Consider the following 15,532-nt stretch of genomic DNA (forward strand, 5'->3'; position numbering starts at 1 on the left):
CACGGTTACCGGGCCGCACGGTTACCGGGCCGCACAGTTACCGGGCCGCACGGTTACCGGCCGCACGGGCGCTGTGCCCGGGGCCAGCCCCGCGGCGGAGGAGCAGCCCCGGCATGTCTCAGGCGTGAGTAGCGCGGTTGCGGGGGCGGGGGGCTCCCGGTGTAACGGGCTGAGCCCACCCGCCGTGCTTCCTCCGGCCGTTGCACCCCGAACCCGGCACACCTGTCAGGCAGGGGCGGCTGGGCAGCGACCGCCGGGGCTGGGGGCATCTGCCTCCGTCCCGGCTGCTGCTGCCTCCTCACTCCGAGCAGGATTTGCTCAGCTTCCCCCCCCGCCCCCCCCCCCCGTAAGCTTCCTTAAAGAAAGAAAGAAAAAAAAAAATTAAAAACCCAGCGCCGCACCTACCGGCAGAGCGCGGCACCTGCCGGGGCACACGCGATGTAACCGGCGCACACGCGGTGTAACGGGGCACACACGCGGTGTAACGGGGCACACGCGGTGTAACCGGCCACACGCGGTGTAACCGGCACACACGCGGTGTAACCGGCGCACACGCGGTGTAACGGGACACACGCGGTGTAACCGGCACACACGCGATGTAACCGGCGCACACGCGGTGTAACGGGACACACGCGGTGTAACCGGCACACACACGGTGTAACGGGGCATACGCGGTGTAACCGGCACACACGCAATGTAACCGGTGCACACGCGGTGTAACGGGGCACACACGCGGTGTAACCGGGCGCACATGCGGTGTAACGGGGCACACGCGGTGTAACGGGGCACACGCGGTGTAACCGGGGCCACCGGGCCCGGCAGCAGGGGGTGCCCTGGGCAGGGGGATCCCCCCTCTGCAAACCCATCGCCTCAGCAGCCTTCAGCCCAACGCTGATATTCCCCCTCCTCAGACACCAGGCCCTTCGCCGCTTGCAAAAAAACCCCAACTTTTTCCTCTCTACAGACCAAAATTGGCACATCCTGTTGGGTTTGGTGGGTTTTTTCCCCCCTAATGAACTCCTCATGCTGTCAGCACAATACAAAGCTTTAAAAGTTTATTTGCAATCACCAGACACTGCTGATGGCATTGGATCAAAGTGCCTGCAAGGAGCCATACTCATTACTCCAGAACCACTACTAAGATAGCAAGCTCCTACATTAAGGTGGCGTTACTACTGCTGCACTACGCAGCTGGGAGCCTGCCGGTGTGGGCGGCTTCCAAGCCGTTATCCCCTCGGTGATCTGCTGTTTGCTGCCGCCAGGTCCAGCGATGTGAAACCTTGGGCACAGTCCAGTTTGCGGCAGCTCTTGTGCCCAGTTCTGAGCTGGATGGGGCTTGCTCAAGTTGAGTAAATAATAATAATATGTTAGAGGAAAAAATAAAAACACCCCCTGGGGCAGTACTTGCTGCCTGCTGCTGCCCTGCATGGCCAAACCTGACCATAGCCAAAGCTGACCATGGCCAAAGCTGACCATGGCCAAACCGACCATAGCCAAACCCGACCACGGCCTAACCTGACCACGGCCAAACCGACCACAGCCAAACCTGACCACGGCCAAACCGACCACAGCCAAACCTGACCACAGCCAAACCTGACCATAGCCAAATTGACCACAGCCATACCTGACCATAGCCAAACCGACCACAGCCAAACCTGACCATGGCCTAACCTGACCATAGCCAAATTGACCACAGCCAAACCTGACCATAGCCAAACTGACCATAGCCAAAGCTGACCACAGCCAAACCTGACCATAGCCAAACCTGACCATGGCCTAACCTGACCACAGCCAAATTGACCATAGCCAAACCTGACCATGGCCTAACCTGACCACAGCCAAAGCTGACCACAGCCAAATTGACCATAGCCAAACCTGACCATGGCCTAACCTGACCACAGCCAAATTGACCATAGCCAAACCTGACCATGGCCTAACCTGACCACAGCCAAATTGACCATAGCCAAACCTGACCATGGCCTAACCTGACCACAGCCAAAGCTGACCACAGCCAAATTGACCATAGCCAAACCTGACCATGGCCTAACCTGACCACAGCCAAAGCTGACCACAGCCAAATTGACCATAGCCAAACCTGACCACAGCCAAACCTGACCACAGCCAAATTGACCACAGCCATACCTGACCATAGCCAAACCGACCACAGCCAAACCTGACCACAGCCAAACCTGACCATGGCCTAACCTGACCACGGCCAAACCTGACCATAGCCAAATTGACCACAGCCATACCTGACCATAGCCAAACCGACCATAGCCAAAGCTGACCACAGCCAAATTGACCATAGCCAAACCTGACCATGGCCTAACCTGACCACAGCCAAAGCTGACCACAGCCAAATTGACCATAGCCAAACCTGACCACGGCCTAACCTGACCACAGCCAAATTGACCATAGCCAAACCGACCATAGTCAAAGCTGACCATAGCCAAAGCTGACCATGGGCAAAGCTTACCATAGCCAAACCCGACCATAGCCAAACCCGACCATAGTCAAACCACTGCCCCAGCGGGTTGAAGCCTCTGCCAGCTTCTTACCTGAGGTGGTCTCCTCTGGCTTTAGCGGTACCGGCTTCAAAGCCCCTCTTTTGCTCAGTATCATCTTTCCCAATGCCAGCTCTTTGCCAGATAAAAACCCTCCATCTCTAAATCACCCTTTTAGCCCCCAAAGCAGAGCAGCTCTCCTTGTTGCCTCCATGTTGGGCTTCCCCTAACCCAGCCTCAGTGCATTTGCAGTCCCAGCCGGGTACCGCTGCCAACCCCACTGCTTTCCAGCCAGGCTGCTGCCTTTTCCTTGCTCCTTGGCTCAGGAGAGAAGGGTGAGCTGAGAGGAATAAAAAGAAACACCACCAAGGGCACAGCAGAGCTGGCATGGGGGCTCTGTCCGAGGACACAGACCCCACGCAGCCTCCTGCAGCCCAAAGCTGGAGACCGGTGGCTAATGCAGTGCAGGGCTTGGCTTGCAACGGCGCTAATCACGCCTTGCACTGGCGCGGTGGCTCAGCTAAGGGAAGCTCTCAAATGAATGGATAGTTATCTAAATTGTGTTGTTTAAAAGAAAAAACAACCACAAAAAATCCTGCCACAAAAGTAGTGATTGACCTCTTCCTGAGAGAGTTCCTTCATAACCTGTCATTCTTACGGTCTGAATCACGGCTGCTGTTACGTGAGCCAGATCAACACCAAAGGAATTGAATATAGTTGGAAAATGCTTGTGCTTCAACTGTTTGGCTTAGCTCAGTTTAATTTTAATAGAGACAGGGCTCTTTAGCATTTCCTATAGCGTTGCCAGCATTGAACAGCAAATCCATATAAATGTGATACGCATCTCCACATCACATGACAAAAATATATACAGTGCTGTTTCCAAATGAGGTAGTGATGCTGGTGAGGGACTCCAATTTGACATTGATGCTACTTGGCTCACTTAACTATAATCACTCTATAACTGTGCAGAGCACAGCATTTATAGCTACGCTAATCCAGTCCTTCATAAACACGAGTCTTGAATAGACACCAGTTCATCAGCCGCTGCATCTATAGAGCTCGAGCTAAGCAGCGGGCTGGATAGTTTTGTTTACTGTGTTCTACACCTCAGTCAGCATACCAAGCCTTCTGCACAGTTTGTGCTTTTCTTTATTGCACCAGTAACGGGATTCAGTATCACCCGAGAATCTCAGCATTCCTTTAAAAAAATAATTATTTAAAAAAAGAAAACAAAACACCAGAAAAAATGTGAAGCAAAAATGCTCCCAAACTATCAGAAAAACAAAAAGTATTAAATTCTTACTGAAATATATGAAGCCTTAAAGGTTGCATTTCATGATTTTTAAATGGTTGGAGCTGACAGTGCTAGCAAATCCATAAAAAATTTATCCTGATGTTTCCTGTTCACAGCCTTGTGCATTTCTCCCCCTGAGTTGTAATCGATGCCAGTAGTCACGCAATAGCACACTTTCCTTTCATCCTAGGCTATCTGGTTTTGCAAGGTACAGCTGAGTTGGTTCTCAAGTAAGTTACCGCAGCTACCGTTACATGATCACGTAGTGAGGTTATCCTGGCTGTGTACCATAAATCATGCTAAATTAAAAGTATTTTAAAAGCCACGTGACAAAGATGTTTTAAAACGGACTGCCTTACTTGAAGGCAGTGAAGCTAAGAGCTACTAACACATGGGGTTTATGAGAAAGAACTTTGGTACTTCAGGCAAAAATATTTTAGGGGACACCACCTTATTTGGCTGGGAATAGGGATGGCTGCCGATCTTGCCATGTCACATGGAAGACAGACTCCCATCCTACAAAAGGGTAGGCACGTCGGTAAGTCACAGCCAAGCCTTTAATGCTGGTTTTTCAGTGCTGTCCAGTCACATCCTGTGTGCTGTACAGAAATGCTACCCAGCACATGACTTTTTTTGAGCTTGAGGTAAACAGCTGCTTTTTAGACATCTGGAAGAACAGCTGCCGCAGACAGAGAAGTCGCACACGCCTCGTGCAGCCAGTGGGACATGCTAGACATAAGCTGAGTGCAGGACTGTTGTCTCACAGGCACTGAAGTCACAGTGGTCAGACTGGCAACTTTTGCAGCACTGAGTCACGCTGCACACAATTTACGTGGCTGGGATTTCAGTATTTCCAATCGGTTTATGAGGCATGTTTGCCATCCTCAAGGCCCTGTGATTTCAACAGATGTGTGGTCTAAAGATCACAGTGGCGTGTTATTCCGCTGCTTTAGTCAGTTTTGTATCAAGATAGAGCCAGGACACTCAGTAAATGCTCAGCTATATTCTCTTAGGGTCAGTAAGCTCCACCAGCCAGCCAAAAGAAAAGTCAGCATGTCCAGACATGCTTGACATTTTCTAAGGACAGTTGTAGTGCTCACAAGAGGCACGGCATACCCATTACGTTTGCTGTAGGGTTGATTAAGAAGTGCTGGACGTGTCGCACTTCCTAAAGTACTCAAACCCCAGCATTTGCATACAGATGTACATTCTGTTCCAGACATTGAACAGGAGATTTACATAAACGCTTTTGCATTTATGTTTTCCTGCTGCGTTTCCTCCTCTTTTATGCATTTGTTTACCATTTACTTGACCTGTAGGGTATCTTGACCAGCAATTTCTTAACTTGCCCTAACAGTCCTAGTCCAGACACGTTCAAAGCTGAGTCTTGGCACTGCTACCATTTGTAGCAGGTTTTAATCAGCTACAAGACATTTGCCACTGCCACCAAGGAGCTTTAAACAATCAAAGGGCTTTAAAGTTTAATCTCATGTCACAAATAGAACTTACATTAATTCAGTGCTTAAATATTGAGCTAAGAGAAGATCTTTAGCATCTTCCTTTCAGTTTCTGACTGAAGAACCAAAGGAAAACTACGTATTTTATATTACAGCCCCTAAAACTCAAAGAAAATTTGGGTTGCAAAACGAAAATGTAAGAAAACGTCAGCGCAGCTTTTAAGCCACTTTTCTCTCCCCCCCTTTACATGGCTGCATTACGATGCAGTTTCTTATGTTGTGATCACATCCTATTTTCTTCCCACGGGGCCCCAGCCTCATTCAGCGATTGGGCTGTTGTTGAATATTTCTTTTTATCCCCTCATTCAGCCTGTGGCCCCAGGCCATATTCTTCAAATTCCATCTAAACGGCACAATTATTAGCTTCCTCCTGGGCATTCCTAGCATGTTCTCTCTCATACATCTCCCAAGCAGTCACGGATTCATCTTTGCCCTTCTTTCCACCCCTGGTGAGCGTTAGTGTGTCATCTTGCTTGTCACGTTAAAGCAGGAAAACAGAGACAGAATCAAAATGATCACAACTAAGACTCAAAGCTGCAACTCCCTTCCGCGCCTGCCTTCATCCCTAATGAGGTAGGGAAGCATCTTGTGCGTTACTCGTATGTTTTCTCCTTTGGGAAAAAGCACTGTCAGCGGAAATATCCCAGCAACACTTGTGCTAGAAAACAGTGAAAGAAGAGGCTACAGTTTTTAAGAAACCAAGCGGACTGTGTTAGCTTAAAGCCTTCTGACCCTGGCAGAGGTAGAGCAGCACCCAGACACGGTGTCTGCCCTTTATGCATGCAGCTGTAGGCAGCTGGATGGGCGATCACTCTTTCCTTTTCTAAGGAAGAAAAACAAAGGAAAAAAAAAAAAAGTAAATTACATAATTAGAATGGTTAATGCTGAAATAAACATTGCCGCACACAGTCAAGAGTGGTATAGGCAAATGCTGCTCGGGCCTTGGGTAGGTAGGGTGTCCTCAGCTCCAGCTGGTTTCTGGCTGTCCATCCCAACAACGAGCTCACTACAGCATCTGCTGAGGCACTGCTGCACAGTGACGGGGTGTGAGTTACCAAAGCTCTCCTTCCCCATCCTTTCACGTTTCCCTGGCCAGGAGAACTAGCGCTTGCAAAGGAGAGCAGGCTGCTCTTCTCCTTACCTCCTAGGGGAGCGCAGCCTCCAGCCCAGGCAGGAGCTGCAGCCTGACAGACAGACAGATGATGGCCCTCAGAGCATGCTACCGCAAAGCTCAGCCCTGAATATTGTCTCCCCTACCTTAATCGCTTTGCAATGTCCTGTAAGAAAACAGCTGTTTTTTTCGAATCAGCCTTATGAGTTTAGCCAGAGCAGGTGTGCTTGAATCCTGCTGAGGTGCGGCGTTGCCACCGCTGCTTAGCAAAGCAGGCTTCCCCACCTTCCCTGCAGTTTCCCGTTACATTTATGCCATGAAAATCTTTTATCCTCTATTTGCTTTCAGCTGTAGTACCAAGGACTGAAATTGGAGATGACAGAAGCACAGAGCTGTTCACGTTAACAAAGCCAGCAGGCTGTATGCTTTCTTCCCATCCCAACCAAAGCCTGTTTGGATTTATACTTTATTTTCCCCAAATGCTTCAATCTCTGTAAAACATCATGGCTAGAGCAATGCTTAAAAGTAGTCATCTGGCAACGTTATGTTCACCACCAGCTAAGAAGTTTGTTGGCATAATTGTAAGCCTAATATTATTTTGGGAGCAAGGCAAGCCTGGCCAAGCTCGGAACTGTGACTCTCCACTGCTCCAGGCTGCAGGCTTTTAAAACAGGCATTGATTCAGACCACCTTTTATTGAATTTGGTTGTGTCACAGGGCCACACTGATCTCTGTCTGCACCTCTCCATCCCCAAAAACATGTTGTCTATAATAAGACAAAAGAAAAAGGAAAAGAGGGGGCTACTGCCGTAATATATTCAGCCCAGCAATCACCATGCAATACCTGAGCAGGCTGTCATGAGGGAGCAGGTAACTCTGCTGACCGGGATAAGCCAGCAGTCATTTTAAGTCTGGTGATTTTTAGAAAGAGAGAAGGAAAAAGAAAAGCAGCGGCACTTGTGCAAGCCCCTTTTCCTCCCAGGGCCTCACTTTCCCCTCCCAACCTTTGTCTCTTGTTTCTTTATTTTACTGAGGCTGCAGGGCAGGGTTTCCCTCCCCTGTGTTTGCCCAGGGCTCAGCACAATGGCTGACCTGTCAAGCCCCGAGTCTCTTTAGAAGAGACCCTGAGGACTGGCCCCTGCGCGCACTTCCTTGTGGCTAACCCCCGTCTCGGTCACCTCTCCTCCGCGCCGTGACCGCTGCCTTGTCCTGTGCAGTGCTGCATACGTGCTGGGCTCCTTGTGCCCACGGGAGCCCGGTTCCCACGCACAGATCCCCCTGCAGCCCACCTGCCCACCCCCTCGCTCTCCCAAACCCCACCAGTGCTTTCTCCGGTCCCTCTCAGATGGCCCAACACAGCCCAGTCTCACCTTCTGAGAAAGGAGAAATGCGGGTAGTTTGCAGGGGCAGTTTAGATGCTTCAGAAAGGTTTTAAACCACACAATTTAGTGCTCATTTAATCAAATTTCCATATTAGATGAAGTTTCCATATTAGATGTAGTCAGCGGGCTAGGTCAGAGTCCAGTGTTTTCCCTTCCATCTCTTTACATGTGCCCATGTCAGAAAAAACAGTAGGACTGATACAGTACCACACTCTGCCTTCACATGGCTGGCGTGTCAAAATGTGAGATATTTCTGTCCTCAGAGGACAGCCCAGAAAAAACAGTCATCAAAGCAGCCAGCCTTCAGCCCATACACCACCCCAGAGGCAGACACAGCTTGGAGTGCAAACCGTGCCATGTCCTGGAAGAACAGAAATAGTGTTCCCTTCAGCAGCTAAGTAAAAACACTGAGATACTTTGGGGAGAAAAAAAAAAAGAACCCCCACACACTCACAAAGGTAGCCCCTCTGATGCCCGTTTCCATGACTGGCTCAGCAGTGATCTGTTTGTGTGCTCAGCACAAATCCTTCCAAGAAGGACATGCTTAAGTCTCAAAACCAGTTCAGTGCAATGAGCAGGCTAACCTCAGCTGTACTCAAAACCAACGTATTTTTCTACGCCTTAAGAAGAGATGGGTCAAGCAAACACACAGAGTTAGAGGGCCCTGCAATGTTAAAGTGAGGCAATGCATAATTTGGCAGGATTTTAAACATCTCTTTATAACTTGGACAGAAAAAACATATTTCGAAGCTTCACTCTAAATAAGCAGATCAGGCTTTATTTTGAGCAATGAAAGCAAGATTCAAACTAGAAATCATGCTATAGCAAGAGAGTCATCTTAAGCCCTTGCTTTAGATTCTGTTTCTACTTTGTGGGAGTGAAGAGCAGGGATATCAGTTAGGAGGTGAAGTCTTGACCTTCCCTCCAAGCTGTAAGCTGCCAAAAAAGTGGTCGCGGGGGCCTGGAATTAAGTCACTATGTGTTTTTTCCTCATTCCATTACAGTGTTGCTTATTTTCCCCATAACGCTCCTATTTTGTAGTTGCTATGACAATTTGCAGCATTACTTATACTGCTACACACGTGCAGAGATTGAGACAGACTTCTTGCTTTTTCAGGATTTAATAACGTTACGCCTTGAGTAGGAGAATTATGTTTTGTCCTGCTGGTTACCCGCACTAGTAGTCTAGTTAGATACTGTAATCCAGTCTAATTCTGATGCAGTATCACCCTCAGGCATGGATACAGCTCACAGCCTGGCCGTTACAGAACAGGAGCACGCCTATGCGATGAACAGGTCACAGTAAATAAAGCCAGCACACTCAAGGCTGTGTAATACTCCCCCTTCAGCGCATGGAAGCAATTTTGAGGGAATTTCCCACTTAATGCAAGGGGAGACTGAGCAGATAGGCAAAAATTCACATAGGGACTTAGGGGTCACATGCTGCCTGATTAACAGGCAGGGAGAGTCAGTCTCATCCTTTGCTTTTAACACGTAACCTCAAAGACACGCAGTACTCCTGGCTGCCCTTGAGCATATTTGTCTCCAAAGCGGAAGGGCTCCTTAGGATGACAGCAGCTCTGCGAAGCCCACCAGAAAGGGCTATAAACACCAAGCACATCTGATCCTTCAAACTAGTCCAGAAGGGCTCCCATTTGGACACTAGTAAAACGTGAAATAATTATTTTAATTCTGTTTCGGGGAGGGGAAACAAATGCCTGTGCATGTGTCTGCTAGTTTTTAATCGGGGTACACTGAAGAAACACTCAGATCACATTTCTGCTCGCACAGTCCCGTTAGCAAGTATCTGCTGTTCCCCATCACGTGCCTAACAAACTGAAGCATGAGGGCCAGGTCCCCCCCAGGTGTCAGTCGCCCTGACCGCAGCAGGTACACAGGAGCTATCAGCTTATCACAGCTGAGAATTTAGCAGTTCCACATCAATCTTTTCCTTCAATACTTCATTTTCCAGTGGGCCTGTCCCTTCTTTTGCCCTCGTTTACATGAAGCATCACTGCTACAAAAGCTGCAAACGTACCCTAATGTCCATAGTTTTAACATGTGACCCAGAGTAGCATGCTTGCGATCATCTTCCTGCCTATCTGATAAGCTAATGCTTTATGGAAGCAATTAGGTTCTATCGATATTGTATTAGGTTAACGTAGTCTGAAGGGCTAGAGCACTCCGTCCCCCTCCTCCCTCAAAAAGTCATTCAAAATACAAAAAGAAACTGGATATTAGCTGGCTCAGCAGGAGGAACCACTTGACATTCCTCAGTCAGAGGAGGCAGAAAGGGAGATTATTGTAAATTGGAGCAGACAATCGTGGAGTGGGTTCTCCTTGCGGCACAACCTGTTGTCTCCGCGCAATAACCTGCATTCAAAACGCTCTGGCCCGAGGATACCCCCTGTTCATAAATCAGCGGTATGGGTGTAGGGACAACCTGCAGGGCTAGGCTTCCTCCAGGATTTATAACCTCCCTGCTACCAAACGGTCTGTGAGTAGGCACAGCTAGCTAAGTACAATACCACGTTGTTTCCTTCTGTGCTGGAAAACCTGGTGAACCTCACAGCAGCGCGTGTTCTTCCGTGTCCCAGCTTCAGACGACGTGTACAAAACTCCCACTGATCAACAGGCAGAGCTGTTAGGTCAAAGCTAATTCTGGTCTTGTTTGGGCCAGCCTTCTGGCTTTGAGAGAAAAACTCTGCTGGTTTTATTTTGTTTATCTGCTGCACCTGGGTTAATTGCCGCAATTGAGTGATTTGGGTAGTGCAGCGGGATGTAAATGAAGTAGGAAAAGAGGAAGGGGAAAGACCTGGGTGGGCTGCAGAGGCATTAGGAAAAGCAAGAACCAGCTGCATCCTGCAGAACCCCAGGTCAGCTGAAAAGTATAATATGCACTTTAAAAAGTTAATGGTGCAAATTCAATAGCATGGTTCAGATTGTTGGTGTTTTCGCTGACTGCTCTGGGGAGTCCCAGCAGCCCCATCAGCATCCTGGATGTGCAGTGCACGCCCCACGCTTGGGGCACTTTGTGGGCTGGAGTTTGTCCTCTCCACCCCACTCGTCCCTCTTGCAGCACAAGCCTGGGGTCATTCTGTTCTGTACTCTGATAAAATCAGCTGACAGAGCTCCAATTTAGGCATTTATTGTCAAGCACAGGCAATGCGAACAGCCACCCAGCTTTCTTGTCAGAATTAATACACAAGCACTCCCTCAGTGCTGCTCAGACCAGCGAGAGGTCAGCTCTGAAAGCTCATCTGATGGAGATGAGGCCTTTTACTGTCCTCATCCTTCTCTGAGAGGCTCTAGGAACAGTAAGCAATAGCTTGGTTAAGCTCGTGGATGGGTCTAGATTGCACTAAATAAATGGCCTTTATTTCTAGGTCTAAGAAACAAAAGTCAGCTTTCCTTGTTAACTTAACCCACTGTTTTCCCCTGACAATATGAATCAACTGTTTTCCTCCCAGCAAAACTGAGTCTCGGTGGAGAAGAAATTTCTTAGCTCTGCTAGTAGAGAAGCATTTTCAGGGACGTAAGTTTTTTTGATGCCTGTCACTCCCAAGAGAGAGTCTCCATCTGGCAAAGAGAGGTTACAAAGTAAAACAGGACCTAGAAGTGTCTGTCACTACCACAGATGTTAGCACCTTTCAGTGACAAACCTGCTGTTTGAGCTCTTCTCTGGGTAAAAGCCTCATCGCCCAGAGTCCGTTTCTTGCTCCTTTAGGCCGATTTCCCATGATGTTCTGCACTGACCTGCTTTCACCACGAAAAGCCACCGACACCCAGCCCCTGCCCACATCAGAGTCCACCTTTTCCTGCCAGAACTAGCAAGTAAACAGCATTATGACTTCTCGGAGTTAAGCTGGCCTTAGATGACATCTTCCACATCAGATAGTCCTCTAGCCACTGGACCAGACATTTAGCAATTGCTTGGAGCGCAGCAGTTGCTATCATAGAAGTAATTTATTTTTCTCACTTCGCATTTGCAGTAGCGCCCACAGCTACGCTCTGGCATTGGCACCGATACAGCCCTGACGCTACAATTAGCTCTGAGCAACCACTTCAGAAAGGCAGAAAAGCAACACATGGTTTAGAAATCTCAATTGGTCCTCATCCCAAACATGCAGAGACCCAAAATGGACCTTCCCCCATCATAAGGGCTTTGAGGGGAGACACATTTTCTATTAAATCATCGTCTCAGCAGAACTGACTGACACTCGTGGCACTGTTGGGGGCTGTAGCTTCAAGCATTTAAAGGATGCTTCAGGCATGTCAAGGATGAAGTTGAAACGTATTTAACGTTGAAGCTTTCATTAATAAAACATTTTAAGATGCCTATTTTTTAAAACAATCAAAAAGATAAACTTTTGCTAATTTTTTTAAAAATACATTTTAGTTAAAATCTCTTTATAAATGTAATAGCTCACATTTCTAGGCTCACTTTTTTTGAGAAACCCACACACATAGAACCCTGGCATCAATGAACGCTAACTCTTGCTTTCATGTCAGGTTAACATAGTCTTCTCTTTTCAATTAGTACTTACAATAAGATGTGGACAGATGCCCAGAAAGACCTCGACATTCAGCTCTGGAGAGAAAGAGAAGAGTTCCTTGAGCCAGAGAAGGACCACGTGAAAGCATTCAAGATGTTAGCTGCTTCCTACATCAAATACATACAAATCTCCCGTAACTTGGGGACGGCCCATGACCGGCTCATTCACCAGCAGAAGCGAACAGTGATTCGGCAAGTGCTGGATGGCGTGATGGGCCGGATCCTGGAGATAAAAAAAGAGATGGTGGACCTGGAGAACTCAGAATTTCATTACGTTGATAATATCCTGGAAGATCTAAAGCTTCTCCCGGTAAGCTTACCTCTATTATGAGCAAATCCATATGAACTTTGCCTATCCTGCATTTTAAGGACAGTCACGTTTACTTGTGGTCTGTGATGTTCCATCAAGTGATTTAGCTTCTTGCATGTTCGCTGGTGTACTGGATGATCAGTGATTATGGTATTTTTTTTTAAAGATGGGAGTATATTTGATCTATGATGAGCATTATATATTGGAGCAAGATTTTAAAAGCTAATCTGCTTGATCGATACGTTGCACTTCTGCTTCTCCGTAACAACCCAGGCTCTGTGGATCTTTCCCTTGCACGCGTCCCAACATGAAGTCGTATTAACTTAAGACAACTCCACTATTAATGTCAGCAGCTTGACTCTGCCTGATTCTAATGCAGGATTAGGTAGAAGATGGGCAACTGATAACTAAGGTACAGTCCCCTCCAGTCTGCCCTTTGTGTCACTGGAATCAGCCAGGCTCCAGGCTTCTGCAGCAGGGAGCAGGTAACGCTTAGAAGTTGCATCGTCTGGTCTGGTGGTTTGTTGTACAATGGACTACTAAAACGAGAAATGTGAGCCAAGCCGCTGCTTGTGCAAGAGGCAGGAGCGGGGGGTGTTGGAGCGCAGGGCTGCAGAGCGGCTGGTCCGCGAGCAGCCCCTGCCCGCACAGGGACGGTTCCTTCTCTCGCAGACAGCCCCACCTATCGTCACATTCAGGTACCGCGGCTTATCTGCGGCCGTGGGGGGGGGGAAGTTAGAGCTAAATTACTACTTTTTTTTTTTTTTTTTTTTTTCCAGGATCCCAGTTATAACGTAAGATAAATTGCCTAATATCCTTATAGCATCATTTTGAGATTTGCCAGCATGTTTCTGTTTGCAATTGCACAGCTATATTTCACTGCAAATTTAGGATGGTAATCACTGTGAACTTTCACTAGTTCTTTACCTTCTACATTAATCGCAGTAGAGAACTATTGTAAACTATGAGAAGGCACACTAGGGAGTATAAATACACCTCCAGGGAAACCGATCCTTCGCATCATATTTTGAAATCATTAAGCACTGCTGTTTCCATGACTTTACCAGTAAGCTCACCTGCAGTAAAAAAGTTGGCAAGTCCAAAAAGCCATACTTGACATCTATTAAAAAAACCAAGCAGAAATCCAAATTCCTGTATTACACCTTAATTTTAAGATGGTATGATGTACCTACCTACTACAAAAAAAAAAAAAAAGTCACTGAAAAGTTTTCAGGCTTTTTCAAAGAAAACATTGTTTTCCATGATAGATAGGAATACAGATTTGTGGGTTTTTTTCTATCAAATAATCACAAATTCTTGGTTACAAAACAAAATTCTTGGCCAGTACTTGACAAATAACTTCTGTTTCTTAAAGAATCTACCCAGAAAGGATATCTGTACTCCTTCCTTTCACTGTATTATCGTGGGCTAAGAGCCAGCATGATCGTAGACAGAGAACACAACAGAGTAGTCTTATTTTACATCTTATGCGATGACATTGCATACTTTTTACTATGTCACTTTAAGGCCAAACTTCATCTTTCTTTAGTTCTGTGCCTCATGTTTTTGTACGGTTGCTTCCAGCACTCAGTCACTCCGTTTCCTAGGGTAATTGTAAAGGTATTTGGATACGCAAATCCCATGTGGAGCTGGGAGTGGCAAAAAAGCTGCAAATTTGACTTGAGGATAAACATCTCAAGCTAATTTTTCAATGCTGGGCCCCAAAAAGAGATACTGAAGAGAAGCAGGCTCCCTGCTCCCCACCCCCTCCAGCCCCAGCATTATGTTATGGCTTTGATCTCACCTTTACAGTCAGTAAAAGTCACCGTCCAGAATCACTTGTAATTAAAGCCCAGGTTAGACACCAGAGATACTCATCATCCCTACACCGATTCTCACAGCTACCTGACAGCAGAAAAACCCTCTCAACGCGTGCGAGGGCATCCAGGCAAACCGTATGATTTCTTATACCTAAAGACAGCCAGGTTTGTAATCCATCCTAGAGCAACTGGCGCTCCGAAAGCACAACATATAATCATTTCCATCAACAATCAAGGATGTTGGAAGGTGCAAACAGGGAGCTTAATGAGACAACTATTTAGAAACTTCAGCGTACCAGACCTCTACATTGATAAAATCAAGAGGGGTAAACACAGTCCTGCTTGGAGGCTTTTTTATGCTGCTATAAGAGGGATGTCCCGTCTGCACAGTGTGCAGCTGAAGGAATTAGTAATGAAATCTTCATAGGGACTGATTTCACTGGCCACAGCCTTCCCTGGAAATTTTTGCTTTCCAAATTGGAAGGCCTTAGAGCTCACAAGCAGCACACTTACCATGCGCCTGTGTCAAGGCAGGAGTGGTGCTTGGCTTTTTACAGCCAGCACTTTTCTCTTCTGCATCAGTCCACGCCAGAGCTAGGATTGAGGCTGCAAAGGGTCAAGTCAAAGGTCTCCCTGAGCAGGTCAAAGCACAGCGGTTGCCACAGCAGACAGAATAGAGCACTGACAGTGCAGCATGAAGTCTTGTACCTGTCTTAGGCTCCTTGGGCAAAAGGACCAAGCATCCACATATACCATATATACATATTATTGCATAACTTGACTGTAAAACCCCTGAGTAGCACAACAGGGTAACTACTGCCTGTCCCTCCCATCCTTGCTTCTATACTTCTGGGTAAATCATTTTTTTTTTTTGAAGGGAGACTCTAGATGTTCCTGAAACAGTATATAGAGAACATGGTACCAGGACAAACCAAACCTATGAAGACACATCACCCCCCCGCTCCAGTCTTCAATATGATACAAAGAACAAGTTACGTCACTCCACAGCATCTGAGCTTTTGGGGAGTTTTTCTGT

General features: G+C 47.3%; 1 protein-coding gene across 1 annotated transcript in view; it reads left to right on the forward strand.

The window, feature by feature from the left end:
* IQCA1 (IQ motif containing with AAA domain 1) overlaps positions 1–15,532 on the forward strand; it is a 112,276-nt gene continuing 96,744 nt past the window's right edge. The window contains exons 1-2 of the mRNA XM_037396263.1: positions 1–124; positions 12,352–12,676. Of these exons, the coding sequence (XP_037252160.1) occupies positions 114–124; positions 12,352–12,676 (336 nt within the window). The 5' untranslated portion in view covers positions 1–113. The remainder of the gene's footprint in view (positions 125–12,351; positions 12,677–15,532) is intronic.

The sequence above is a fragment of the Falco rusticolus genome, chromosome 8, assembly GCF_015220075.1.
Source record: "Falco rusticolus isolate bFalRus1 chromosome 8, bFalRus1.pri, whole genome shotgun sequence".
NCBI lineage: Eukaryota > Metazoa > Chordata > Aves > Falconiformes > Falconidae > Falco > Falco rusticolus.